This window comes from Enhydra lutris, unplaced genomic scaffold, assembly GCF_002288905.1.
Source record: "Enhydra lutris kenyoni isolate GAN:26980312 unplaced genomic scaffold, ASM228890v2 scaffoldscaffold7, whole genome shotgun sequence".
Lineage (NCBI taxonomy): Eukaryota > Metazoa > Chordata > Mammalia > Carnivora > Mustelidae > Enhydra > Enhydra lutris.
This window is the reverse complement of record NW_019154091.1, coordinates 19,358,580-19,386,436: the sequence shown is the minus strand read 5'-3', so window position 1 is coordinate 19,386,436 and position 27,857 is coordinate 19,358,580. Positions and strand designations below refer to the sequence as shown.

General features: G+C 37.8%; 1 protein-coding gene across 1 annotated transcript in view; it reads left to right on the top strand.

The window, feature by feature from the left end:
- LOC111142132 (transmembrane and tetratricopeptide repeat containing 2) overlaps positions 1–27,857 on the top strand; it is a 429,660-nt gene that overhangs the window by 331,147 nt on the left and 70,656 nt on the right. Inside the window, exons 9-10 of the mRNA XM_022495112.1 lie at positions 5,114–5,195; positions 25,769–25,883. Coding sequence (XP_022350820.1) covers positions 5,114–5,195; positions 25,769–25,883 — 197 coding nt within the window. The remainder of the gene's footprint in view (positions 1–5,113; positions 5,196–25,768; positions 25,884–27,857) is intronic.

Here is a 27,857-nt window from a genome sequence, read left to right as displayed (position 1 = left end):
CACACTGTGGAACAGGCTCTATAAGCTTTATTCACTATTTACCTAACATGTGTAGGTTTGCTTGCTGCTTGTCGGGAGAGGGAGGACCTGACAAGACCTAGTCCTAAGAATGATTTTTCCATAAATTTAAATAATGCTATCTTGTGTCTATGTTTTTAATACTCAGTATAGTGTTACAAGTAATATACTAACGTAAATATAATGTAGGGATATTGATACTCGCAAAGCCCTAATCCCTGGGTATGGATGCTGCCCTTGTCCAGGGAAATCCTGCTCACTCTCCTGATCCCACAGCCGCTGCTCCCAGATCGCACTGTGCTGCTCACAGTCCAATTGGTTAATTTTCAGTACTGACGCTATACTCACTGCACAGTGTCTAATCTAGGACTATGCCAAGAATTTCTCTAGCTGTTTTATGTCCTTGACTTCTGAATCACCTGCATTGTCAACTGCTCCTTTTTCCGGGATACTGGGTTTTTGCTGTTTAACTGACTTGTGTGTGGGTACACTGAATGGTCATGTACAAACTCTAAATACTACCTAGAATTACAATTTTGTACAAATTAAATATCCGCTCTCCAAGCACTTTATATATGAAGGGACTTGGTCTAGTATCTTAGAGTTCAAGTCATATAATTAGCATGTTAGTAAGAACTCTTAAAAGTAATCATATCATCACAATTAAGAGAAAAAGGAAATTATTAGCAGTTGCGAGCCATCACAGAAAGCCTTATAGAAAATTGAGTGTTTAGTTAAGGCTTGAGGGAAAAAATGCATATGAACAAGTGAGAACATGAGCAAAATTACAGACTGGAAGAAATAACTAAGGGAAGACATAGGAGCTATGGATAAGGCAGATGAGGAAATTGGCCTGATAAGGTAGGGGAATTTATCCAGGAAGATTTGAGCTAGATTGTGGAAGATTTTGAAAATTAAATTGATTATTAAGCAGAACGTGTGGAAACTAGGAGCTATTAAAATATTCCTGAGCAAGAGCATAACCTAAAAACAGTTTCACTTAAGAAATTAATTAATATGATGAAATGAAGTTTATTAGGTCAGGACGTCTGAAATCTGTGTCCTTCTAGAGGCAAAATGAGAAGAGCTTTGACTTAAGGCAGGGGAAAGTGTCAGGAATGAGAAGCATTTTATAGAAAAATTGTGAAACTTAGTTTCTAGGAACACCTAGGTGGCTCAGTCCATTAAGTGTCTGCCTTCAGGTCAGGTCATGATCCCAGAGTCCGGGGATCCAGTCGCACATTGGGCTTCCTGCTCAGCAGGGAGCTGCTTCTTCCTCTGTCTGCTGCTCCCCCTGCTTGTGCTCTCTCTCTCTGACAAATAAATAAATAAAATCTTTTTAAAAAAATTTTACTTTCTATCATGACATGAAATTTGGAAAAGGATTTTTAAATTTTGGTAATTAAAAACCAAATAGTGGCATTGAAGTTGGAAGGAAGGATTCTTTTGAAAAGATAGAAGGAAAAAATATCAAAGAATGTCCGAGTTTTGTATGATAAATCCGAAGCTAGTTATTTCCATACAACTTGTGATTTTTTTTTAAGCAGTCCTCCAAATTGGTATTAATTATGTTTATGTTCCCAAATGAGGAAAAAGAGACTCAGATGTGTTCCTAAAGATACTCCAAGTCACTCTCACTGTTAAATAAGTAGATTCAGCAAGATTCAAATACAGGCTTGTTGTCTCTGGGCCAGTTCTTTCAATGAGAATTGGAGAAATTGTTTGCCCACAGTGCTCTGTAACTAATACCCCTGCTTATTGGGTTATGTGTTCGTTATGTGCTTCTTGCAACTAAGGACTCAAGGCCAAGCATGCTGTGTTGTTCACAGTTCCATCCCCATTACTTAGAGCTGTACAGGGCAAAGAATGGGCCTTCAGTAAATAATTTTTAGCCAACAAAAACAAAGGAACAGGCACATAAACAAGTCACAGAGATGGTGGTAGAAACTGAGCCTCCCAACTCACATTTCCCTTATTTGTCACAGCTGACCACAGTGCCTTTTACTTGGTTTTCTGAACCACCCCACATGCTCAGACATCAGCCAGTATACGAAATGAGTAATGTGCTAGATGCAAGGAGTTTGTACAACCAGAAAGTACTCCATGATGCTTGCTTGTAGAAAATGCTGACAAAACCTAAAAGCACCAAGAAAAACCTGCTGAGAAATCACTTTTTCTTCTCTACTTCCTTAATTACCATCTTTCTAAAATAGTTACAGTTGAAAGAATAAATTGGATTAAGCATAGTATTAACCTCCCAGGTGCCATCTTTCTTCCTAAGACACAGTAATACATGTGTGTGGTGGGTTTATGCATGTGGTTGACTTGATTTCTTATATTCTTGTGGGGATTTTATTTTCCTCCTCATTATTTGGCACTTGACTAAATAAATAGTGATCCAAGCAGAAAGATAGGTTTTTGCATGATGGATTTGTACTCCCCTCCACCCCAAAAAAGATTGTTCTGGCCTTTGATGTGTTTATTTTACATCTAGGAGATGTTGGGATTCATTGCCTTTAATAATTTGGTCCACTGAGCAACCAGAGATCACTGTCCTTTGAGATCTGGTGCATGTTTTTAGCGCTACAAACTATTGTTTTGCCAACGGACTACACACAAGCATTTTATAACCCCGTTTACTGTGACACTGATAAATGAGCCAGTTTCTTCTCTATCCTGAAAAACTTAAATGGAAGAAGGTTCGCAACCCTTTGTATCTTTGCACATAACATTTGTACAGACTTTACGAGGGTAGTTTTCATTTTGTATCTTTAATTATCTTCTGTGAGTTCTTTGTACATCATTTTCTAACGGTGATTTAGAGGCCGACCACATCTTACTGAGACTGTGTAGATAACAAAAAATACTCTCTGACATTTAGAATTCTGTGTTCTATTGCATACTGTATGTGTGTATATGTAATAGTTAACATGTATTACAAACTTATACCTAGGTTACGGTAATAACTACTTTTTAAGTTTGTCTCAGGTAATCTACTGATCTTATGAAATAGATTTGATATCTTCTTTTTAAAGTTAATACACTTTATTTTTAGAGCAGATTTAAGGAATCGAGGGGCACCTGGGGCGGCTCAGTCAGTTGGGCATCAGTCTCTTGATTTCAGCTCAGGTTGTGATCTTGGGGTCATAGGGTCATGCTCTGCAGTCAGTGTAGAGTCTGCTTGGAATTATCTCTCTCCCTCTCCCTCTGCTTTTACCCCCCAGTCTCACTCCCCCCGCAAATAAATAAATAAAATGTTGTTTTAAAAAATTGAGCTGCAATTTCCCAAATACTCCCTTACCCTCCTATGACCCTACGCAGTTTTCCTATCATTATCAACCTGCATTAGTGTTGTCCATGAGTTTTGACAAATATATAATGACATGTGTCCATTATTTCTATATTCTACAGAATAGTTTCACTGCCCTAGAAATTCTCTGTGCTCTACCTATCTTCAATTATGTAATAGAGAACACTACAGCTATGAGATGATATAATTTTCTAAGGGTCACATGGCTACACCAATGGGGAAGCTGTTCTACCTGCCTAGAACCTATGATCCAAACTTACACATTACTCGGCCTGGTTCAGTACAGTTATTTAATTATTTTATAGAATCTTAACTTTGTAAGATTCTTGCTAAGTCTTACTAACTTCATGAAAGTATGATATATGTGGAGAGCCTTTTGCCTGTACTTTCCTTTCTTTCCTTTGAAGTTAAAATGTTATGAGAAATATGGCAGGGAATTAAAATTTTAATTATTGGGTATTTTGCGAGACTTGTGAGTTAAAGAGAAGTTACTTGACTGGAGTAGAATTAGTAAAATGGAAGAAGAAATGAAGATGTCGGTTGTCCGCCGTCTGCTGTAGACGGTAGAAACTATATGTAGGCTGGGTCCTACTGGGGAGAGTAATGGTGAATAAAGGATGTAGGGACAGTGAATTTTTTAAATGAGTGAATAAACAAAAAGGAAGGGGTAGACAGAAAAGTGAGTCAAAGTTGAATGGTGGGATGTAGGTCAATTATACACCTGTACCTTTGCAAGATTTATCTCTGTAGCAGTGGTTTAAAAAAATACCTGAAGAAAGAAAAACATTGCCTGAAGTTGCTGTGGTAGATAGTGTATAAGTTAGAAGGAGCAAGGAGATCAGATGAGTTCTCTTCACTCTAGACCATGACTTCTGGAGATGTCCACCACCCAGTGCCTTGCTGATGCTCAGACCACAGAACTCTTCATTCCAGCCTTACGGGACAAGACAGGTTTGCCCCAGGAAAGTTCTCCTTGGGGCTCTTCTCCTATCTCAAGCCATCCCTTTGTGTTACTCTATAGGCCATTTCAGTTCAGAAGCTATAACACGGTAAAGAGCATACAGTTTTAGGTTCTGCCAGGAATCATATTATTTCATGAAAAGCCAGTCTATTGCCTACAAGTCTTTCCCCCTGCTTTGCTTATTTTCTTCTGGGGATGATGATAACATTTACTTAAAATTAAAACTATAGCTAGGAAGAAGCACTAGCTTTAGATTAAATCCTTGTTTAGGAGTATTTTAGTCATGAAAGATAAGCAGCGGTTGTGTGAGATTCAACAAACTGTGACCTACTTCTTCATATGTAAAGCGGGCCATTAGGACAAAATCATCTCAAAAGCCAAAATGCTCCAAATTCTTTACCAGGAAGAAGAAATGAAGAGGAAACAAACAGAAGGGAGATAATAAAATAGAAAATGAAAATGATGTTTCCCGCCATTCCTTAAAACTATCTCATCCTTTTGGTTTTTGTGAAATCCTTTTTTTCTTTTTTTTACTTTTTCTCTTGCCTTCCTGGCCTCTTCTCTGATCTCTTTGATGAACTCACTCTCACTGTCTTTTCTTCTAATCTTGGTGTTTCCCAGGATTCTGACTTCAGTCTTGTCTCTCAGCATACTCTCCTTGATCATCCTTGTTTAGATTAAAAATTAAAAAAAAAAAAAAAACACTTTTGTGTGTGTGTGATGATTGCTAAGTAGGCGTGAGTCTACTTACTTCATTTGGGCCCAGGAGGTAAACGGTCCTTCACGATCTACTGCTGAATCATCCATTTTCTCTGTTTTTTAAGGGTCGTAAGAGTGAGGCTGAAAAATTCTTCTTGAAGGCTATTGAGCTGGATCCCACGAAAGGAAACTGTTACATGCATTATGGTGAGTGGTCGATAGTTTTTTCCACGTCCCCCACATTTACTGTTAATGTTGGTATGAGATTTAGGATTTGCCGGCAAAGAGCATTTTGAGAGGGTATGGGCTTCGTTGCTCCAGATTTCACCCCATGCTGTAGTCTTAGCTTCTCATTCAAAGCAGTCATGTTATCGAGGGCTATGCATTACATTTTCCATTAGTTAATTTTCAGAGGACTTCAGTGGGGAGAGGCATTTTCACAATTGTCTCTTTCAAGTCCAGTGTGAAGTGTAAATAAGGGCTCATCAGAAAAGCATCCTGCTCCTTGCCTGAAGCCTGGTATGGAACCAGAATATTAGCTCTCTTATACTTGTAAATGATAATGTATTGTTCACTGATCTATCATTTTGAACTTTATTTTGACGACAAGTTCTAGCTTGCTGGAAAATAAAAATGTACCCAGGCCTCTAGATACCTGAGACTGGGGTCAAGGATAAACCATAAATAGTGTAAAAGATGTCTTTCGCATACAGGTTAGCCTTGGCCTTAATCAGCCCAGAATGAACTTACATAACAATTCTGTCACACTCCACTCTGTCATTAGTAGTGAGTCATGTGGTAAATGAGGTGAAGTATATAGTTGGTTTGGTGTTGGGTAAGAGTACTTATTTCTACCAGATTTGTAGTTGGCATGACTTTCAAGGAACCAAAAAGCATTTAATTTTCCTGATCCTCGGGGTGGGGGTGGGGGATGATTTTTTGACCGCTCTTGGCTTTGATGTGTTATTATTCAGTAGTAAACTGAAAAATAGATGGTGGTTAAATCTTGAAGGAATAAAGCTAATAACCTTCTTAAAGTTATTCTTTCTAACATTTTACAGTTGGTAAAACGAAATTCAGTGAGAGGCTGTCAGTGTGGAAAATGGAAAAAATAAAATGGAAGATGCACTTTACCAACCACAAGTCCATTTGTTTATTTACATTTTGGACATATGTTTATAAATCTCGGGTCATGATGCTTTATCTTTCCAGCATAACGCAGCCTATAATTTCACATGGGCTGTTGCATAACTAGTCCAGATTTTGTTTCACGATGCAGAGTTATTGCATGTTGGGTTGGCAGTCAACTAATTTAAGTTTGCTGCAGAATTTATTTTATTTTTACAGGATTTCTCATATGAACTATTTTAAATTAGATTTTCTCATGCATACTATTTTGGGCACCCCTACTGTGCATTAAAGTAGGTCCATGATTATTTTCCCTGAGTGCTTCTTATTGCATCTTTTGAAGTAGAATTTTTTCCCCCGATCTTGCCTTCTATGCTTCCTTTACCTCAAACTAGTTCCAGTTAATAATCTCCTAATCTTGTTCCCATAATTTTATTATATGCTTTAGGTTTTTCATAGTCGATTCCTTTACATTTCCATATTGGTTCATTGGAATTGCAAAGGGAAAAAAGCATTGTTGTGTTCGTTTTAAGAGTTTGCCTCCTCATTATTATGAATTATCTGTATTTATCCACTTCTGTTTTATTATTTTTTTCTACGACATCATCCTCCTGATTTTTTTTTTTCCAGTTTTGGTATTAGTGAGAAATTTTTGGATTTAGTTTTAACAGAAAGTGTAACAAATCCTTTATTGTAAAGGTTACTTGAAAATAGTGATAATGCGCATTCTGTAACTGTATGTGTAAAAATGGACTCTTCTTAGCACTCCTGGATTATTTTAAAGTTTCTAGTGTATATACACTACTAAAAATATGTGTATTTTTAATGGGAGGAATGAGTACATAATGTCCTATAATTTTATGAAATAGTTTCAGTTCTTTTTCCCATTCTGGAATAGGAAATGAAAAAGATTCGGGATAAAGCATCAAGAAGTGGTAGTTAAGACAAAATAACCTACAAATGGACAGGAAGCCCATAACTGAGTGCTTGATATTCCTGTCTGAGTGTGCTTATGATCTAAAAAATGTACATTTAATTTGGGAAAAATCTACTTCAAATGACTAAATTTTAGAACTGGAAGGTTCCTTAAAATGCTCTGATATAATCCCTCTCTTGTAAAGCCTAAACACCAAAGCCTAGAGAAATGAAATTGGCTAGCCCAAGTTAGTTAAAAGTAACTAACCTTTGGGTCTCTTGATTACTGCCATAGACTTTTCTTCTCTAATGTATGTTCCATTTCTCTCACAACATGGGGAGATAACCAAGCAGATATGCAGGTAGGTAAGTAGGTATTTTCAATTAGTAGGTCCTTCTATGCAGTTTTAGAATGTTAAATGCATATAATTATAACTCAGCTTAAAAAGTTTAGGGAAGGACTTTTATCCACCTTAATGTGTATACAACGTGTCTGATGGTGTGAGGTACCATTCTATTTTCAGAAAGTGAGTAGTGCTATGTATGAAATAAATAGTGTGATGTCATTTTAAGAAGGTGATGTGGGAGAAGTGGGGTGCTTCTTGGCAGCAAGGAGTCAAGGAGAACATCTGTGAAAAGGTGATGTTTGAAATCTGTATGTGTGAACTAGCTATTTGAAGAGCCAGGTAAGGGCATTTCAGATAGAAGAAACAAAGTTCAAAGGCCAAAGGCAAGAACAAGCTTGTGTTCACAGCAGAGAAGGAAAGCCAATATGACTGGATCATATTGAACCAGATTGGAAAGTGGGAGGAGATGAGACTGGAGAGAAAGCAGAGCAGAGCCTGTGGGGTTTTATCCACCAAGCTAAGGAGTTTGCATTTTCTTCCTAGGGCAAAGGAGGGGACCGTGTGGAGAAGACAGGATTAGGGAAAGGTCTAGGGGAACTTTTGCTGTGTTTTAGTCAAGAGAAGATAGATTAGACTTGGGAATGGTTGTGGAAATGTAAATATTTTGTTGAAAGAATACACTTACCTTCTTTAGAAATATCTAAGAAAAAAAATATCTAAGACAATTGAGAATGGAGAGACCCTAATTTCCATTTTTGCACATCAATATCTAGCATATTGTCCTATACACAGTAATGTGCAATAAGTGTTGGTTGAGCTCAGTTAGAGATGTTCTCCATTTTAGACTTGAATGTAGTTTCCAAAATAGACCAAAAGGTTGTTCCATTAGCATTTTTATTACTTCTTGTCCAAGGAGATACATAATATGATTCCTATCAGTTCTCCATCAACTTACTGGTTATGGATATTTTTAGGATATTTATACCCACAATTGAATGAATAATCATACTTCCTCAGCTTAAAAAATTTATTTATTTAAATAAAATATACATGTTGTTTTGTTATCTTTTTTTTTTTTTCCCAATACTTTTGCAAATGCCCACGAAAATGTCAGCGTGGGAGAGTTTTGTTCTATTGGAAATTCACTCTCCTGTATGTTGATGTGTTTTGATTTGCTTGTTAATAATACACATGACATGCCATCCATTTGGGACTAGACAAAGGGAATTAATTATAGAATTTATATTGACGGCAATGATCATTAGAAGGCAGTATTTAAAAGTACTCATAGTTGGGATGCCTGGGTGGCTCAGTCGTTGGTTAAGCATCTGCCTTCAGCTCAGTCTTGGGATCAAGTCCCACATCTGGCTCCCTGCTTCTCCCTCTGCCCCTCACCCTGCTCGTATGCTCTCTCGCTCTCTCTCTCTGACAAATAAATAATTAAAATATTTTTTAAAAATTACTCTCAGTTACTTGTATTTTTAATCTACCAGTTTTGTGTTTTTGAGGAAGGGTTGAGTACAAGATTGTCTTTTTTTCTTCAGGATGGCATGCAACAAAGAAAGCTAGATAGGTTTATAAAACTGGTTCAAAAGTTTGTTAAATGTAGGGCTTTCTGGGACCTGTAATCTCTGGGATTAAGATTCCTTATCTGTAAAATGTGAAAGAGTTGATGTGAGCTTTCAAAATATTTTTCTATACTAAGATTTCATATTGTTGTTAATATATACTCAATTTCTCACTGATCTTGCATCAAAAATGTTAAAGAATATGTAGAAAACAGGTTTCACACTATGGTATCAGTAATAGTATAATGTTACATTCATGTGTCATCAAGTTTACAGTGCATCCCATGCCCATATGGAACAAATCATATGAAATTTTTATGGAATTTGGTTTATAAATTTCAAAGATGAGAATTTGGTGCCTTGATGTGTCATGTGGGCCTGTACTTCAAGGGATTCTCCGTGGTTTTCCCAGTGGCTCCAATGGAAAGCTTCTACCAAAAGAATAAAAGTCAAAACAAGAAGTCACTCTCTTTTATTTTTCTTTTTGAAGAATTAGTAGGAAAACCATTTTATCAAACAGAATAATTCTATTACATTTTTTTCTTTATGTGCATAGTAGTAAATTTTATGTAGATTGAAACAGCTTAAGTTAATGTGCATTTGTTATAAGACACCTACTGTGTATAAATCTGGGTAGATTGGAATTCATTAGTTATTAAGGACAAAAGCAAAAAAGGGAAAAGGAAGCAGACTGTGATGAATGCTCTTGAGAAGTGCACTTTTGTATAGACCTTGGATGGTTTCTTCTTCTCCTATCAACCTCTAACTGTATGTTTTTAAGAATTAAGCCCTTAGCCTCATTTTCTTTATTACAGTTACACTCTGTGGGTGAAGTTGTTCATTCCAGGGGTTCAGCTGTATAATGATGAGTCCTGAGCATCTTCATCCAACTCAGTATTTATCAAGCTAGATGTAGGGAGACAACAGGGAACAAGACAGGCTCCAGTAGAGCTGCCAAACTGGTGAGGGAGGCCCACATTGTAAAAATGATCATTTAATTATAATTACAGTTGTTTTTATGAAGGAACATAAAGGGGCCTTGATTTGGGGGGTTGGGGAGCAGGAGAACTATGCCTGATGAACTTACACATAAACTATATTTGAATAAATAGTAGGAGATCACCAGAAAGAATTATAGATACGAGGGGTTACATTGAAGAGCAATAAAGCAGGGATAGTGCTTGATGCAGTAGACACAGCATATGTCTGGAGGATAGTTCAAGGGCAGAATTAGGACCATAGCTGGAAACTCTGAGAAGATAGTTCTGGCTCCATGGGGGGAACATTATAACTTATGAGAGCCATCAGCTTATGAAATGAATGCCCATTGAAGATTTTTCAACTGTGGGTTTATAAGGATGCTAGAAGGAATTCAAGTATTGGTAATGGAAGAGGGCTGATCTGGGCAACCATGAAATCATTTCTAATGTAAAGGAACAATCATTTTGTCCTCCTTTCTCTTGAACCTACAGAGAATTGTAGAATTTTTAAAACTATAATTATCTAGATTATTATTTGGCTCTACTTCTCAATTTTAGAAACCTGAAAATGTGTTACTACATTTATCCCGATCTTTTTCAATCATTATGTAATTCCTGTGAGGTAGGAATAGATCTCTACTCCATTTGACTGAAATAATGGAAGTTCAGAATTTCCATGTGATTCTCTGGGTCAGAAATTTTCAACATTCATAGTGGGAAAAGAACTTGAAAAGTCCAGCTCTTTCAACTTCTAAGTCCAGGACTTTCAATTATAGATACTATAGTCTGTTTGTCTTCAGGATGCTCTTAAACTTCATTTTAAAATGTAGTCTCTGGGGCGCCTGGGTGGCACAGTCGGTTAAACCACCGACTCTTGGTTTCGCCTCAGGTCCTGATCTCAAGGCTGTGAGAGCAAGCCCTGCTTTTATCAACCTCCACACTCAGCACAGAGTCAGCTTGAGATTCTTTTCTTCCTCTCCCTCTGCTCCTCCCACTCATTGTCTCACTTTCTGTCTCTCTCAAATAAATACCAAAATAATGCTTAAAAAAAAAAAATAAAGTAGGTCCGGGAGGAAATTGTTAAAATGTCATATGTGATATTTTTTCAGTGAACACTGAAAGGGGGAGTTAAAAATATGTGATAGGTCGAATTGGTAAGAGGTCTGTGGTTATTTTTTATTATTGTAATTAAAGCTGTTCAGAAGATGGCAATGAACTGGGGTTGGTTGTGTTGTAGCATTCTATATTTTAATCACTTCATAAACTTCAAGAGTAATTTTAAAAATTAAATAATGAACTAAGTAATGGTATTGCCTTGATTTGAAATACATTTTTGAAAATACATTTTTGTTAGCTTTTCCAAAATTTCATTGAGCTGCAGTTATGTTTAATGCTTAAGACCAAAATATTTTATTAAAATATCAATATTTGTGTCCCTTTGTTGTTCCAAGGACAGCACAGACATTTCACAGATAGATAATTAGAACATGATATTTCTAAATGTCATTCCAAACTATTTCATTTCTTACCTGTGATTCTTTATTTTTAAATTTGCTATTACAATGTGTCTAATAGGTTAATATTATTTAATCTTTTTAAACTTCACACCTGTGTGTATTTTATGTGCACTATGTTTGCAAGCTTTTTAGAATTAAAACTTCATCGTGAATAGAAAGGGAAAACCAGGAAAGGGAGTCTTTAAGCTTATAAGCAAAGAATAAAGGAAAAATTAAAGGATTAACGTATTTCCAAAAGAAATACAGTTAAAGGACAAAGAGTTAAATGATAGGAAATAATTTCCATAAAATCACAAGATAAAACATCCATCTACTTAAGACATGAGAAGCTGTAAAACTACAAGTAAAACAGAACATAAAGACCAAGGGATATGAACGAGTAATTCCCCAAAGAGGAAATATAACAGATTTTAAAAGATAAGTAAATACAGAATTTCATTAGAAATAAAGAGATTCACATTCAAATAACAACACATTCCCTCAAGTTACTCTAGCATTTATTCTCAATAATTCTCATGAAAACATATGTTAAGAAAATATTTTTCTTCTATGTTTAAGATTATCAACAAAAGCCTGTAATTGGAGCACAGCATTGCTATTTGTTAGAGGCAAAAATGGAAAAGCATCTAAGTACTTGAAAAAGGAAAATGATTAAATACATTAGTGTTATTTCTATTTGATGAAATATTTAAAATCCTAAGTTAAATTTATAAAGAACATATAATAACAGTCAGCTGCCTATGTTACTGTACGTGAAGAATGATTAAATTTTACAAAATAACTACAGCGTCAGGAGAGCAACACAAGGGGCATCTGGGTGACTCAGTTAAGCATCCAACTCTTGATTTTGATTCAGGTCATGATCTCAGGGTCATGAGATCAAGCCCAGTGTCAGGCTCTGTGCTGGTTGTGGAGTCTGCTTGGGATTCTCTCTCTCCCTTTGCCCCTTCCAACTCCACACACAGACTCTCTCAAGAAAGAAGAAGAAGAAAGAAAAGAAAACCAAACAAGCTATGTTAATAGTTGTTCTAGGTTTTTGGACTCTGGCAGCCTTTTTTTTTTGGCAGGAGTGGGGGGAGAGGCTTACTTTCTATTTTATATTTTCTTTAACATGTACATTATGAAGGAATATATACTTGATAAAATGTGAAAAAATAAATGACTTAGGGGCGCCTGGGTGGCTCAGTGGGTTAAAGCCTCTGCCTTCGGCTGAGGTCATGGTCCCAGGGTCCTGGGATTGAGCCCCTCATCGGGCTCTCTCTGCTCAGCAGGGAGCCTGCTTCGCCTGCCTCTCTGCCTCCTTGTGATCTCTCTGTCAAATAAAAATAAATAAAATCTTTAAAAAAAAAGGAGTGACTTAAACTATCATTCAGATAGTTTATAGAAAATTATAGTAAACAAGTAATTATCCAAAAATTATTTAACTGAACTCAACATGTAAAATTTAAGATATAAAAATTAAATGAGAAAGGAATAAAAAGCAAAAGGCATCTTGCCTGAATTCTCTGTCAAATACCACATTTCCATCATGAAATCATCAAATGTAACAATAACACAAGCATTTACTTAGGACCTTTTTGTCCTGAGAAATTCTCAGGGAATTTTCATTTAATCCCCACAAAAGCCAAGTGGGGAGGTTACCAGACTGTCTCCGTTTTGCAGATGAGGAAAGTGAAGTCATCAAGCTATAAGGTGAATTCCCCAAGATCTCAGAGCCAGTTAATAGTAGGGGCAACATTTGAACCAAGGTATTCCTGAACATTACACTGCACTGTCTCTTAATCAATAGAGGAGATAAAGAGATGCTTACATGCTCTGTTGGTAGGTTTATTGATACATAAAATATGTATCAGATACACGGAAAGTTGAGAACCACTCCCCCACCTTTTTTTTATTACCATCAACTTAGCTGTTAGGAGTTGAGCATATGGATTTGGGGAGGACAAAAACATTCAGACCATAGCACCCACCATATTTTATCATAAGTCTAAAAAAAATACTATTGATTCTGTCATTCTAAAATATACGATGTGGGGTACCTGGATGGCTCAGTGGGTTAAGCCTCTGTCTTCAAGTCATGATCCCCGGGTCCTGGGATCAAGCCCCACATCAGGCTTTCTGCTCAGCGGGGAGCCTGTTTCTCCCCACCCCCCACTCCCTGGCCTGCCTCTCTGCCTACTTGTGATCTCGATCCATCAAATAAACAAATAAATAAAATCTTTTAAAAAAAAAAAGATAAAATATACAACGATTATAAGATGTTTCACAATATTAGGTTGATTAAATCAATTTGAGTAATATGGTATGACCTGACTCCAGCATTTTGAGAATTTACATGAAGAAAAGCGTTTGGTGTCAGGCTGGGCACATCTGTCCTCATTAATGCTAGTGCTATTATTGAAACTCAGTGCTCAACAATTATGTCTCTGCACCAGTGCTGGGTGTTTTTATGTATCTTTTGTTGTTGCAGTAATCCAACACTGTGCAGAAATAATACTGTCCTGGTTTTACAGATGTGGGATTTAAGGTATCAAGAGTGTATGTGACAATATTGAAGGCCCAGCAAGTTGGCAAAGGAAGGATTTGAACTTCCTTTGACTCTTCAGCCTGTGATACGTTTCTGGTTTGCCTTGTGTTTTTAAAGGATACTCTTATCAGATGTAAGCCTGGTGGGTCCCCAATGGTGGCAAAGCCCCCGAAGGCTGAGGTTTTGGCGGACTGGTGGTGGAGAAAGCCATGGAGCTCTCGTAATCATGTACTTAGAGGCCTCAGGAAAGGAGGGCAGCCTGAGGTCTTCAAGAGGCAAAGAGAGCATGAAGGGTGGAGAGGGAGAGAAGGAGCTCATGTAAGGAGGAGTGAAAGGAAGAACGAGGAGACAGGGCACCAGACCTCACCCCACCTAGCGTACTGACATTTTCTCATTTATTCCTTCTGATAACACAGGCAGGTTATCCCTGTTTGCAAAGTGAAGAGACTGTGGCTCAAAATCAAAGAATCATGAAAATAAACACAGTGGCCTTGCTCCGGAGAGTCCCACGCAGGCTGCAGTGCCCCACACGAAGATGGCCCATCAGTATTTTTACTATGAAAGAGTGACTAGAGAAGAATTTGCTGACCTTTAGTTTTTACTCTTTCCTTTTCTCATCTCTGCTCCCAGTTTTTGCATGGGACTAGAATCCACTTTGTTTTAAACAGTAACTACGTGATGCAGTTAAGTCCGGTCTTAGTTCATTTGGGCTGCTGTAACAACATAGCTTATATGAGTGGTTTAGGAACAAGAGAAGTTTATTTTTTATGGTTCTGGAGGCTCCAAGTCCCAGATCATACTGTGGGCAGATTCAGTGTCTGGTGAGGCCTACTTCCCCGTTAATGGTCTTCTCACTGTGCCCTCACATGGTTGGCAGGGACAAGGTAGCTCTCTGGGGTCCTTCTATCAGGACACTAATCCCATTCAGGAGAACACCTGATTTCATAACTTGAACTGGGATTGGGGGAGGGGGAGGAGGCACAAACATTCAGACTAGCAACAATTTACGTATACGCATTCTTTTGAATCTATCTTTGTTCAGGACACCAGAAGCCACAAAAGCAGGATGATAAGAACTGAGTTAAGCATTAGATTAGGGAGTAGAGGGTGCAGGGGATTTTGGAATGAGGCTCTCCTCGCCTCTCTGTTGATTACTCCTTGAGTATGCTGTACCTTTTGCTAGCCTCTCTGTTCCTCAAATTCTTAATCTGGAGATGATTACAAATGCCTCAAGTTGTGAGGATTCAATTTTATAAGATAACTAGCGTGTCATATATCCTCAATAACTTGTAACAATGGCCATCTATTTTTAAATATAATAGAACCCATAATAATATCTTGGAGAATGAACAAATCGTTAGAGAAAGTTTTGAATAAAGTATATGAAAAAAAGACAGAAATTAGCGGAAGAGGAGACAAAAATCTAGATTTTAAGAAAAAGAGGAATCTGTCTCCATCAATATCCGGACAGAAAAGGAGTAATTGTTTGCAAGAAGAATGGATATTATAAGTAACAAGTAATTGGGAACAGAGAGAGAGAGGGGTGGGGGGGGCGGTGGGGAAGCAAGGAAGGCAGAGAGGGGAAAAAAAGAGAGATACTGTTTTTCCCATCTTAGCTATTTGATTTAGCAATTGAATGCACTTTGAGATTCTTGTTTATGTTCTGCCTTCCTCTTAATTGAAAACAATTGTTCTGAAGTTTGCTACCCTGTCATTAACTCTTCTGTGCCTCAGTGACATGTCTGTAAATGAATACCTCAGAAGAGCCCGTTGAGATGGTGTGGGAGGGCAAGGAGAAGACGCGGAGGTCCTCCGAGGAAGAGGATGTGAGCATCTGGCCCTTGGCACCACCTGCCCACATTCTCATTACCACCCCAAGTTCGTCTCAGAGGCACACTCCCTTCCTTACCGACTTTCCCTGTGTTGGAGCCCTCACGTCTGTCGCGTCTCTTTCCTTGCATTGCCCTTGTCTAAAAAATGACACTACCCATCTCTGTATCTTTGAGAAGGTCCCAACCTCATCGGATTATGTTTTGTCCTTCGTCTTTAGATGGTGAAACTCTTTAGATTGTTTGAAACCTAGCATAAACTTGTTTTCCTTTCTATGGTGCATTTGATCGCTATTAAATCTATGTATTACTTAAACCTGTAGTGGGGTGTGCTGCTTTTCCCTCTCTGCCCCTCCCCCACTCTTTCTTTCCCTAATGTCTTCTCTTTACTTCCTCCCCAACCCCGCCTCTTGTCCTCCTTGCTTCCCTCTACTTCCCCCTCTCCATCTGACAGTCTTCTAACTCCCTCAATGGTTTTTCTGGCCTCTCATAACCCTTTTTGGAAAGAGTCAGGGGAGAAATAAATGCAGTAAAGCATCCCTAGCCTTCCTGACCTCCTTTCTGCTTGAGCACAGAGCCCTGGCCTGCTGTTCCTCTAATCTCCTTTGCAGTAGACACCTTCCTTGCCACCTGTCCATTTCAGGGCAAATTTTTGGTCTCATGTTCACATAGGGACAGATCTGGGCCCTCCCAGCCTCAAAGTGAGCAGTCTGGATTGCTCTCCTGGGCATCCTTTCCCTGTTCATCTGGCCCACCTGTTTTCTTGGCCAGTAACTACGCACATTTATCACATTGGGTTTGTCTCAATAAACCAGAGCTGTTATTAAGTCAAGCTGCCAAGAGCACAAAAACACAAAGCAACAAAACTAATAGAAGGGAAGAGAAGAGAGATTGGTTTTATGTATTTTTTTAAGGATTTACTTATTTGAGAGAGAGAAAATGCATGCATGAGAGTAGGGGGAAGGGGCAAAGGGAGGAGAGAGATAGTCTCATGCAGAGCCTTGAATAAGGCTCAATCTCAAGAGCCTGAAATCATGACCTGAGCCAAAATCAAGAGTCAGATGCTTAGCTGTTGAACTGGCTGAGCCACCCAGGTGCCATGAGAGAGACTGGTTTTAAAGAGGAAGAGCAGGGGTGCTTGGCTGGCTCAGTTGGTAAAGCATATGACTCTTGATCTGAAGGTCATAAGTTCATGTCTCATGTTGGGCATAGAGATTACTTTAAAAAAGAAAAAGAAGGTGTGCTTGGGTGGCACAGTGGCTATCTTTGGCTCAGGTTGTGATCCCAGGGTACAGGGATCAAGCCTCCACATCCACTCCCTGCTCAGTGTGGAGCCTGCTTCTCCCTCTCTCCTTGTCCCTCCCCTCCCTCATGCTCTCTCTTGTGCACTCTATCTCAAAAAAAATAAAATCTTTTAAAAAAAAGAAAAAAGGATTAAGAACATAGCTAAAAATGCAAGGGATTCTTAGACATTCAAGAAGCCTCCCTTCAGAGAAGCAAAAGAGATGATTCCCCTCCACATTTTAATTCTCCCGGGTCTAATTAGCATACATTAACAACCTCTCTTCAGCAGCATCTCCTTTGGACAGGTGGTCTAAATCCTGAGCATTGCATTATTCCCTACTCTGTCTCATCAGGAGTGTGTTTTACATCTTCCTTAACGGAAACACTCCATAAAGGGCTTGCTTCCATTCTACCTGATCCACCTGTCTTGTTACCCATAGATACCACCAAAATCAGCCCAGATATTTCCATCTTCCACGCTCTTTCCTTGCTCCAACCATCTGAATCTTTGAGAAAGTTTAGACAAGTGCTTCTGGCTATTTTTTATGACCTGGCTGCTGATTATATGACTGGAGCCACTGTGTAAAAATTCAAGTTGTCCCTTTTACTCTATGTATATTCAATTTTAATTATAAGTTGTTATAATTATAAGTTGTGCAAAACCAAACAAACATTTACTTCCATCCAGATATGATGCACTTAGCCTGTGAGACCTTGCATCTCCTCAAGTTTATATCAAGTTTATATCTCCTCTAGTTTATATCTCAAGTTTATATATGTATTTGTGCTTAAACTATCTCCATAATCTTCTCTTTTCTCTACTAAATTGGAACTGATTCAAGGATAAGTGTTGCATTCATCCTCCCCCTCCTCTACTACAAGTATCGCTACATCTTATGTGTTGTTAAGCACAGTATACATTTCTTGGGTTGGATACGATAATCTATAGTTTCTTCCTTTTCCCAGACCATTGAATTTATTCCACAGTACAATAGCATATAATAGATTCTAGCCAAATCGCATAGTTTGGACTGTTTTGGAATTAAGGTATCTTTGAAGGCATGATTGATGTCTGGATTATGTATCATATTCCAAGGGACATTCCGAGATCTAAACCAGGGCTGCCATATTGCTTATATTCCAGAGATACTGTTCATAGAGACCTCACCATGAATGGCAACCTTGAAAATTTTACAATGCCCAGCATGTGGCCATTTATTGCAGCCCTGCCTAATATCACTCTAAGGTGAGACGATGTGAATAGGCAAGCACCCGGTGACCTATGCTGGCTGGAGTCTTGTTCTTGCTGATGAAGGAAGTAGCCACATGGGGACCTAGGTAATTCAGTCCTGTTAGTAAATGTGTAATGACTAAATCCCCACAGTGTGCCAAGAAGGAAGAGAGTGAGCCACTGTGGTAGCTGGGGGAAGGGCACTCCAGGTGGAGAGAGTGGCAAATAAACACTCCGTACCAGGAGTCTTTATTCCTCCAGTGTGTTAGACAACACGAGGCCAGTGTACATGGAATAAGTGACCAAGAGGGAGTATTGAGGGAGACAAAGGAGGTGAGGTCAGAGAATGGGGTAAGAGATTGCGGGAGGAACACCCTGCTGACTCTTTTGGGCTGTATAGTCCAATATAAGGACAGTCACCTTCCCTAGGTCAGGGGTAGAATGATGGGCACTGACTCCCACTTTAATAGGATCATTCTGACTGCTATTTTGGGAATACCCTGTAGTTCAAGGGCAGAAGTATGGAGACCCGTTAGGAGGTTATTGCTGCAATCCAGAGTGACATGATGGCTTAGGACAAGGTGATAGTGGTTAAGAGTCAGTCAATTCTGGATCTGCTTAGATGGTCTGATGTCTTCTGCCAAGGGGAACTATTTTAATGCAAATGTTACGTTCTAGCTGTTATTTGATAAATAAGATTTTCATTTGTCTTTGAACATTTTTTAAAGCTACCTGTGAATGATTTTTTTTCCCCAGAGAGAATTGTATCATCATGACACCTATTACAGTTTGTTTTAGCTCCTTAATTTACTTGCATTGATCACAAGAGTGGATTTTTCATATATTTTAGTAAGAAATGCCAATCCCAACTAATACGGGGAGTTTATGTACAAAACTTTTACAAAACAGTATTTAAGCCTAGGCTTAAGGCCAGCTTACATTGTTATGGATTTCTACCTTTCAGGCAATTTTTTAAAGCCAGGAATTAATGAAGGATTGATCTTCACTAGCTTATCATATTGAAATGTTGGTAAAAATCCACCAAGTAGTTTAAATGGTTCAGTTAGAGAATTGTCCAGAGAAGAAATGGTATAACTGTAATACAGAAGCACTTGAGTCTAGAACTATCAACTGGTTTTTCCCTCTTCCTTTTTTAGCCTGTGAGGAGACTTAACACTCTTTGAATCAGGACCTCTAGAAAATGCTTTCTTTTTAAATATCGTTTTCTGTATTTCTCTACTCAGTTACTTTTTTTTTCTTTATAATTTTTGCCTTTTTTCTCCTTTTGAATGAAGACAGTTAAATAAGATGATGATAATTAACTTGGGTAAGACAAATTATAAATCAAACAAATAGTGATATAGTGTGATAGCACAAGATATACATGAAAACAAAATGTATTTTACTTAAGATTTCCATGTTTCTTTATATGAAATTCTGCTCAATTATTGAACACCAAGAATGTGTTTGTTTACTGTATATGAGAGAGAAGTGATTTCTCACAACTGTTCTACATATGAAAGATAAAATTCTTGAATATCCTTATGTTAAGAATTCACGAGAGTAAACTTATATTTATTGCATGTATCTTACTCATACAGATGTATCTTTCTATCTGCACACATATGTGTAACCTGGTCATTGTTCTTTGTAATGTGGGGAAGGACATGCCACATGTTGTTTATTAACCAGAAGAGCTTAATCTAACGGGTGGCTAATCCCACATGGGGCATCCAGAGTACGGTACAAAACAATTATTTTGTTCCCATCAGACACTGGTTCTCAAACTATGGACAGTGGAGTAGCAGCATCAGTAGGAAGTTGTTAAAAATGCAAATCATGTTCATTCCTCATTTGTCAAATGAATTTGTCAGAGGAATGATTATACACTTGGGCAGGGGGGGAAACAATCTCTTCGACAAACAATGTTGGAAGGACTGGACAGCAACATGCCAAAGGCTGAAACTAGACCACTGTCTTTCACCATACACAAAAGTAAACTCAAAATGGATAAAGACCTAAATGTGAAACCTGCAATCATAAAAATTCTAGAAAAGAACACATGAAGTAATTTCTGACGTTGGCCATAGCAACATTTTTCTAGGTATGTTTCCTGAGGCAAGGGAAATAAGAGCAAAAATAAACTGTTGGGACTACATCAAAATAAAAAGCTTCTGCACAGCAAAAGAAACAGTCTAGAATACTAAAAGGCAACCTACTGAATGGGAGAAGATATTTGCAAATGACATATCTGATGAAGGGTTAGTATCCAAATGATAGAAAGAGCTTATACAGCTCAAGAGCCAAAGACCAAAAAATCCAATTACAAAATGGGTGAAAGACATAAACAGACATTTCTCCAGAGAAGACATCCAGATGGCCAACAGGCACATGAAAAGATGATCAACATCACTTATCATCAGGGAAACGCAAATCAGAACTACAATGAGCTATCACCTCACATCTGTCAGAGTGGCTAAAATCAGCAACCCAAGAAACAACATGTGTTGGCGAGAATGTGGAGAAAATGGAGCCTGCATGCCCTGTTGGTGGGAATGCAAACTGATGCAGTCCTGTTGTAAACGGCATGGAGGTTCCTCAGAAAGTTAAAAATAGAACTACCCTATGATACAGTAATCACACTAGTTGGTATTTCCCCAAAGAATATGAGAACACTAATTCAAAAGGATGGATATGCTCCTGTGTTTATTGCAACATTATTTATAATAGCCAAACTGTGGAAGCAGCCCCAGTGTCCATTGATAGATGAATAGATAAAGAAGAGGTGGCATATTTTATGTATGTATATATATATGTGTGTGTGTGTGTGTGTGTGTGTGTGTGTATTATTTATATATTTATATATATATTTATACATTATATATATAATATTCTGCCATAAAAAATGAAATCTTGCCATTTGCAACAACATGGTTAGAGCTAGAGAGAATAATTCTAAGCAAAGTGAGTCAGAGAAGGAAAAATATGATTTCATTCACATGTAGAATTTAAAAAACAAAACAAACAAGCAAAGGAAAAAGACAAACCAAGAAACAGACTCTTAACTACAGAGAACAAACTGATGTTTACCAGAAAGGGGTGGTTGAGGGGGCGCGGGTGATGGGGATTGAAGAGTACACTTATCTTAAAAAAAAAAAAAAAAAAAAGTCATGGGCTCTACCCCAAACCCACTGAATTTGAAACTCTGGGGTTGGGGCCTAGCTCTGTTCTGTTGGACTTTCCAGATGATTCTGTTGTGCACTAAGGCTATGAGCCACTGAAAAATGTAACCTTTCACACCTTGCAGAATCCACCACTGTAGATGGGCTCCTTCAAGTGCCTGCTTTCCCTTCCACTCCCCATACTTCCCTGGCTCCTCCTTGTAGTTCCGTTCACCACCAAAGGCCAAGTAGCTGCTCCAACCCACTGAGCCTTGGCATGTGGCTCCGACTTGGTGGGCTTTCCATAGATGTGCACATTCTTCAGTAAAAAACACCTGAGTCTCTCTTGTTAATATTGATCGCTTTCAGCCAACAGTCATTCAAAGACACTGTATAAAATGATTTACTATCCAGTAGTGATAAAGATGAGAGGATTGGGGCACCTGGGTGGCTCAGTGGGTTAAAGCCTCTGCCTTTGGCTTGGGTCATGATCTCAGGGTCCTGGGATAGAGCCCCGCATCAGGCTCTCTGCTCAGCGGGGAGCCTGCTTCCCCCCCCCCACCCCCACCCTGCCTCTCTGCCTACTTGTGATCTCTCTTTGTCAAATAAATAAATAAAATCTTAAAAAAAAAAATGAGAGGATTGACACCCACATCCTGTCCCATATGCTTGAAGTCGGAAGGCCATACTGAGGCAATTCTGCTTTATACCCCTTTATTCCTGTCTCATGAATAATACCATTCCCTTTTATTCTTTTAAGTGCTCTGGTCTAGATGGTAAATTATATTGCAGTGAACTAATCATAAGCAATTCTAATACTGTTGGGAAGCAGTCAGAGAAAGATTGACCAGGAAGGAAATGTTTTAGAGCTTAAAAACAAAAGATGCCCAGTTAGGCAGGCAAGACAGACTGGTGATTGGGATGGGACAAGAGAAGCCTTAGAGCCTGAGAGTTGAGGATAAATAAGGATGTGAAACAGCAGGTTACATTAAGAGAGGCAGTGTCTGGTGGGAACAGTAATAGATGGCGCTGGTAGAAAAGTGACTTCAGGCAAAGTCTTTCAGAAGAAGTAAGGGCAGATTTTGTTTCTCAGTATTCCCCCAATAATATATCATGAGTGGCTCTTTGGATCATTATTAAGAAGAAACCTAGTGTGTCTTTGTTTCCCTATTTATGTTGGTTCTCTGTATTTGAAATGCTTATCGCTCCGTTTTCCATCAATTCTGGGCTATATTTCAAACAAACAATCATTATATAACATAGCAGAATAATAATTCACTTTCAACTTTGGTTCACATTTTCAAGTTTAGTGGAAAAAAAAAAAAAGACACCAAACGGTCCACACTGCATAATATTTTATGTCTTTATCATAGCAGAACACTAATGCTGGAATATTGAGATCTATGGCCTGCCGAGAACAGAATGGGGGGAATTATGCAAATACCTAACTAATATGTTGTGATATTGTTTTTCTGAATGTTAATATGATGAATGAATTCTGTTAAAAATGATCATATGGGGATTTTTTCTGTTACTGTTTTGTAAAAATTACAGGTTTCATGTGGTTTAGGGACCTTGTAAACTGTCTATAAATTGCATTTTGGACAATAAAGCTGACTTAAAGCTTAAAGTTTTGGAAATTATGATAAAAATTGTATATTCAATTTTATACAACTGGTTAATGTTATTATCCGTTGTTGTTGATGTTGTTGCACATTAATGATGGGTTTGGCATCCATGAGGCTTGAAAGGCTTTGCCCTTGGGACATTGCACATAAACTGACCTTTTAGGCCATTGAGCCTCATTATCTTCAACACAGAAGCTTCTTGTCATGGTCCTCTGTTTCTATGTGGACAGTACAGATACCATGTCCCTGTTTTCTCTTTCTTTTTTTACCAGAGCTAGTCTGTCTTCTTTACCCTGTATACTCTGGAGTAATGAATTTTGCTAAATAACCTTCATTATTCTTTATTCAGTTAATTGTTGCATTTTCCTACTGTTAATACAGAACATTTCAGAGTTAATAGCTGTCTGGAAAGGAAAAGTAACTGTCAATAAACTCCTACATTATCTTTTGTTTAAATATCACATAATTAATTAACATACCTTTTAATGCTTTTACTTAGGTAGACATTATTCTTTGAAGGTAGGTAGCAATTAATATTATGTTTTAATTTTTAAAACCTGTAATCAGAGTAATTAACTGAAGAATAGATTTAGTCTGGTATCCTTTACTAAGATCTATATGATGAGATATTATTTTGCATTATGCCATAGAGTGTTTAATTCTTGTTTTACTGTCTTTAAACAGCATTACTTTCAGCTCAATCTCCTATCAATATATTTATAGTTAATGTGCACACGAGTTTCATAAGTAATGTGTTTTCTTGTTTATAAATGAAACCACAGTTGGCCCTTGAGCAGCATGAGGGTTAGGAGCACGATCCCCACACAGTTAAAAATCTGTATATAATTTTGACACCCCCCAAATTTAACTACTAATAGCCTACTGTTGACTAGAAACCTTCCTGATAACAGACTGTTAACACATATCTATGTGTTACCATGCTGTATTCTTAGAATAAAGTAAGCTATAGAAAAAATGTTGAGAAAATCATTAAGGAAGGGAAAATACATTTATAGTACTGTACTCTATTTATGGGGGGGGGACCCTACATGTAAATGGGTCCATACAGTTCAAATCTGTGTTGTTCGAGGGTCAACTGTATTTACAAATCAGTGTTCTTAATAATTTTCTGACCTAACAATTATGTTTGAGACCTGAGAAAGGCACAGAATGTTAGGGGATAGACTAAGAAAGTGATGTACAACTTTTTGTAGAAATAGCTAAGTTGTCCTGGTCTTAAAAGTCTGTCACCTCATTTTAATAAGTCGGCTTATCGTTACACACCATTTCTTTGCAGTTGACGTTTATATATGAGCAGAATCTGTGGCTTATTATAAATTCTTAAAACAGAAAATAGCCTCTTGTGTTTTAAGGACTAGTCCTTTGGTTTAGAAGACAATTTGTAATATGTATTAGATAAGCAGTAAATAATGGGCTCCTTCAAACCACCACCATCAGGGAGGATTCACCATTTACCATTTCTAAATGTGTTTTTCCCTGTGTAGCTCAGGGCTTGCAAATCATTTTTATAACTTTTTCTCATATTGCTAAAATCTTGAACTTTAAGCAAACAGGAAACCCAAAGCAAAAAGAAATAATCATTAGCCCACAACTCAGCAAGCCCAAAAGTTACGTGAATAATTTCAGCATCTCTCTTTTATGCACTGATTTAGTTTTCATTTGAATATCTTTTTTAGAAAGGGCTTAGCATCATTACTTTTGCTGTTACTAAATCCCCACCTATAAAACAAAGAGGAAAAACAGCCTGTTCTTTTTTTTTTTAAGATTTTATTTATTTATTTGATATAGAGAGAGAAATTACAAATAGGCAGAGAGGCAGGCAGACAGAGAGAGGGAAGCAGGTTCCCTGCTGAGCAGAGAGCCCGATACGGGGGCTCGATCCCAGGACCCCGAGATCATGACCTGAGGTGAAGGCAGAGCCTTAACCCACTGAGCCACCCTGGCACCCCAAAACCTGGACCAAATTCTTTTTTTTTTTTTTTTTTTTTTTTTTTGTCTTTATGGGTTTTGGGGATAACACTATATACCAGTTCTTGAGGTATAGTTTCAAAGAGTAGTATGGCTCTGTGTGGAATAATTCTAACCTTGCAAAGCTGACCTTCACGCTATCTCAAAAATGTGAACGTGTTAATATTTGCTCCATGTTTGTTAGTCAGTCTAATTAAGAGTAAGTAAATGTTCTGTGGACCTTTATATGTTCTTCCAATAATTTTAGTGCTGCTTAGGTATAAGAAGTTTATACATCTCAATAGAGATAGCCCTGTCTGTACATATGGATCAGAGACAGAAGCTGTTTTAAATGACCAATAATAAAAATCAATTCAACTCTTAATTGTAATATATCTTCAGCTGTATCCATTTTATTTCTTTGTTCAATAGTCTATACAGGATTTTTTTTTTTAAGGGAAAAAAAAAAAAAAAAAAACTTTGTGAATATACCAGACAGATGCATTGGGATGTCCTGCAAAGAAGGTAATGGCATAGAAAACAGGACCAAGTAACGAGATGTAGATGAGCAGCACATATAAATTTTAGCTTCGGATCACGTTTACCACTCTATTTTTCTCTGTAGTGACTTTATTTGTTTTGTAGGATTAGAGCAGTAGTTTCCAAGTTGAAGCTCACTTGGTTTTATACTTTGCAGGTCAGTTTCTTCTGGAAGAAGCTCGCCTCATAGAAGCAGCTGAGATGGCAAAGAAAGCCGCTGAATTGGACAGCACAGAGTTTGATGTGGTCTTCAGTGCTGCGCACATGCTCAGGTGAGTTTTGCCCCTTCTTCTAGACCAACACTGCAGCTTTGGGAAAGGAATTAGGTAGACTAAGTCCCCTGTCATACTCCCTTATTCCACATTCTTTTTTTTCTTTTTTCTTTTTTTTAAAGATCTTATTTATTTATTTATTTGAGAGAGAGAGACAGTGAACGAGAGCATGAGAGACTCCCTGTGGAGCTGGGAGCCCGATGTGGGACTTGATCCTGGTACTCCAGGATCATGACCTGAGCCGAAGGTAGTTGCTTAACCAACTGAGCCACCCAGGTGCCCCTTATTCCACATTCTTAAAGTGAGTTATGCTGTTTTACCACGCTAATGTCGGTCAGGAGTATTCTATTCGTTACAGTTTATGTGCACAGTATGTAGGGGATGTAAGCCTTCAGGACTCAAAATTACCGAGAACCATTTTCCTTTCCTTTCAAAAATCACTATAAAATTCAAAAAAATAAAAAAATTAAAATTAATAACTGTTTAAAGGTCTAAAACAAACATTATGTTGATTGGTCAACTGCATCTCAGTATTTGTGTTTTATATTAATTATATTGAATATGGCATGTGAATGCACTTTATTATGTTTGGTGGTAGAGAGAACTGTCAAGTACAAATGTACCTAAGGGCTAGCAAAGCCTCAAAATGGTGCTATATTTAACATTGTTGCTATGTATGAGAACAATGTATCTTTGTAGGCCTTTTAGTACTCTATTTTCAGAAGGATAGTCTGAAGCCTGATTATTATAATAACAAAACAATTAAAAGTTAGATCAACAATTTTTGTTGTGAATATAAAAAGAAAGTTACTGCATCCATGAGTGGTGTTTTAGATTAAAGGAGAGTGGTTTTAAGAAACTCAAATGATTTATACAGTTTTTTTTAAAGGACTATTTGTTCTGTTAGCAATATGTATACCTCTTCTTCCATTCTCTTATGTGAATTTCACTCGATTAAATCTTCACCTAAATGCTTCATAAGCTGACATCCACACTATGGGCTCTGTGTTTGGCTCTAGGAATAGGTTTGTAATTATGGAGATTATTCTTACAAGGGAAGAAAATTACCAGAGGAATGGCTTCACAGTTCAATGGCTTTAACACTACTTTTTAAGAAAAGTAGTTTTGTTTACTTTTTGAGATCCTTTTAGATTTATCTGCAGTTGTAAGAAATAATATGGAGAGATCCCCTGTACCATTTATTCAGTTTCTCCAATGGTGATATATTGTAGAATGACAGTGCAGTATCAAAAGCAGGATATTGATAGTGATACAATCCATTGGTCTTATTGTGTTTCCCCAGTTCTACTCATACCTGTGTGTGTGTGTGTGTGTTTATGTATTGAGTTCTGTGCTTTTTTATCACACCTCTGTAGGTTTGTGTATGCATCACCCTCATCAGAGTACAGACAATTTCCAATACCACAAGCATCCTTTGTGTTGTCCTTTTATAACCACATGGCTTCCTACCTAGCTTTTTATAAGGTTTTTTTTTTTTTTTTTTTAGATTTTATTTATTTGTTAGAGACAGAGAGAGAGAACAAGCAAGGGGAGCAGCAGGGAGATGGAGAAGCTGACTTCCAACAGAGCAGGGAGACTGATGTGGGGCTTGATCCCAGGAGCCTGGGATCTTGACCTGAGCCAAAGGCAGATGCTTAATCGAATGAGCCACCCAGGCGCCCCAGCTCTTTATAAGTTTTAAATAAGGAATTCAAAGTCTGTTTGAGAAGGAAGTATACTGTGAGGTTTTAGTTGAATGTGCTCACTCCACATTTAAACTTTTGCATTCCTAAAACTGCTATCTACAAAGAGAAACCAGCATTCAATCAACTGTTGGTGTATTTATAAAATGAACTGTAGCCAGGGGCGCCTGGGTGGCTTAGTCATCAAGTATCTGCCTTCAGTTCAGGTCTTGATCTCAGGGTCCTGAGATTGAGCCCTGCGTCAGGCTCCCTGCTCAGTGGGAGAAATAAA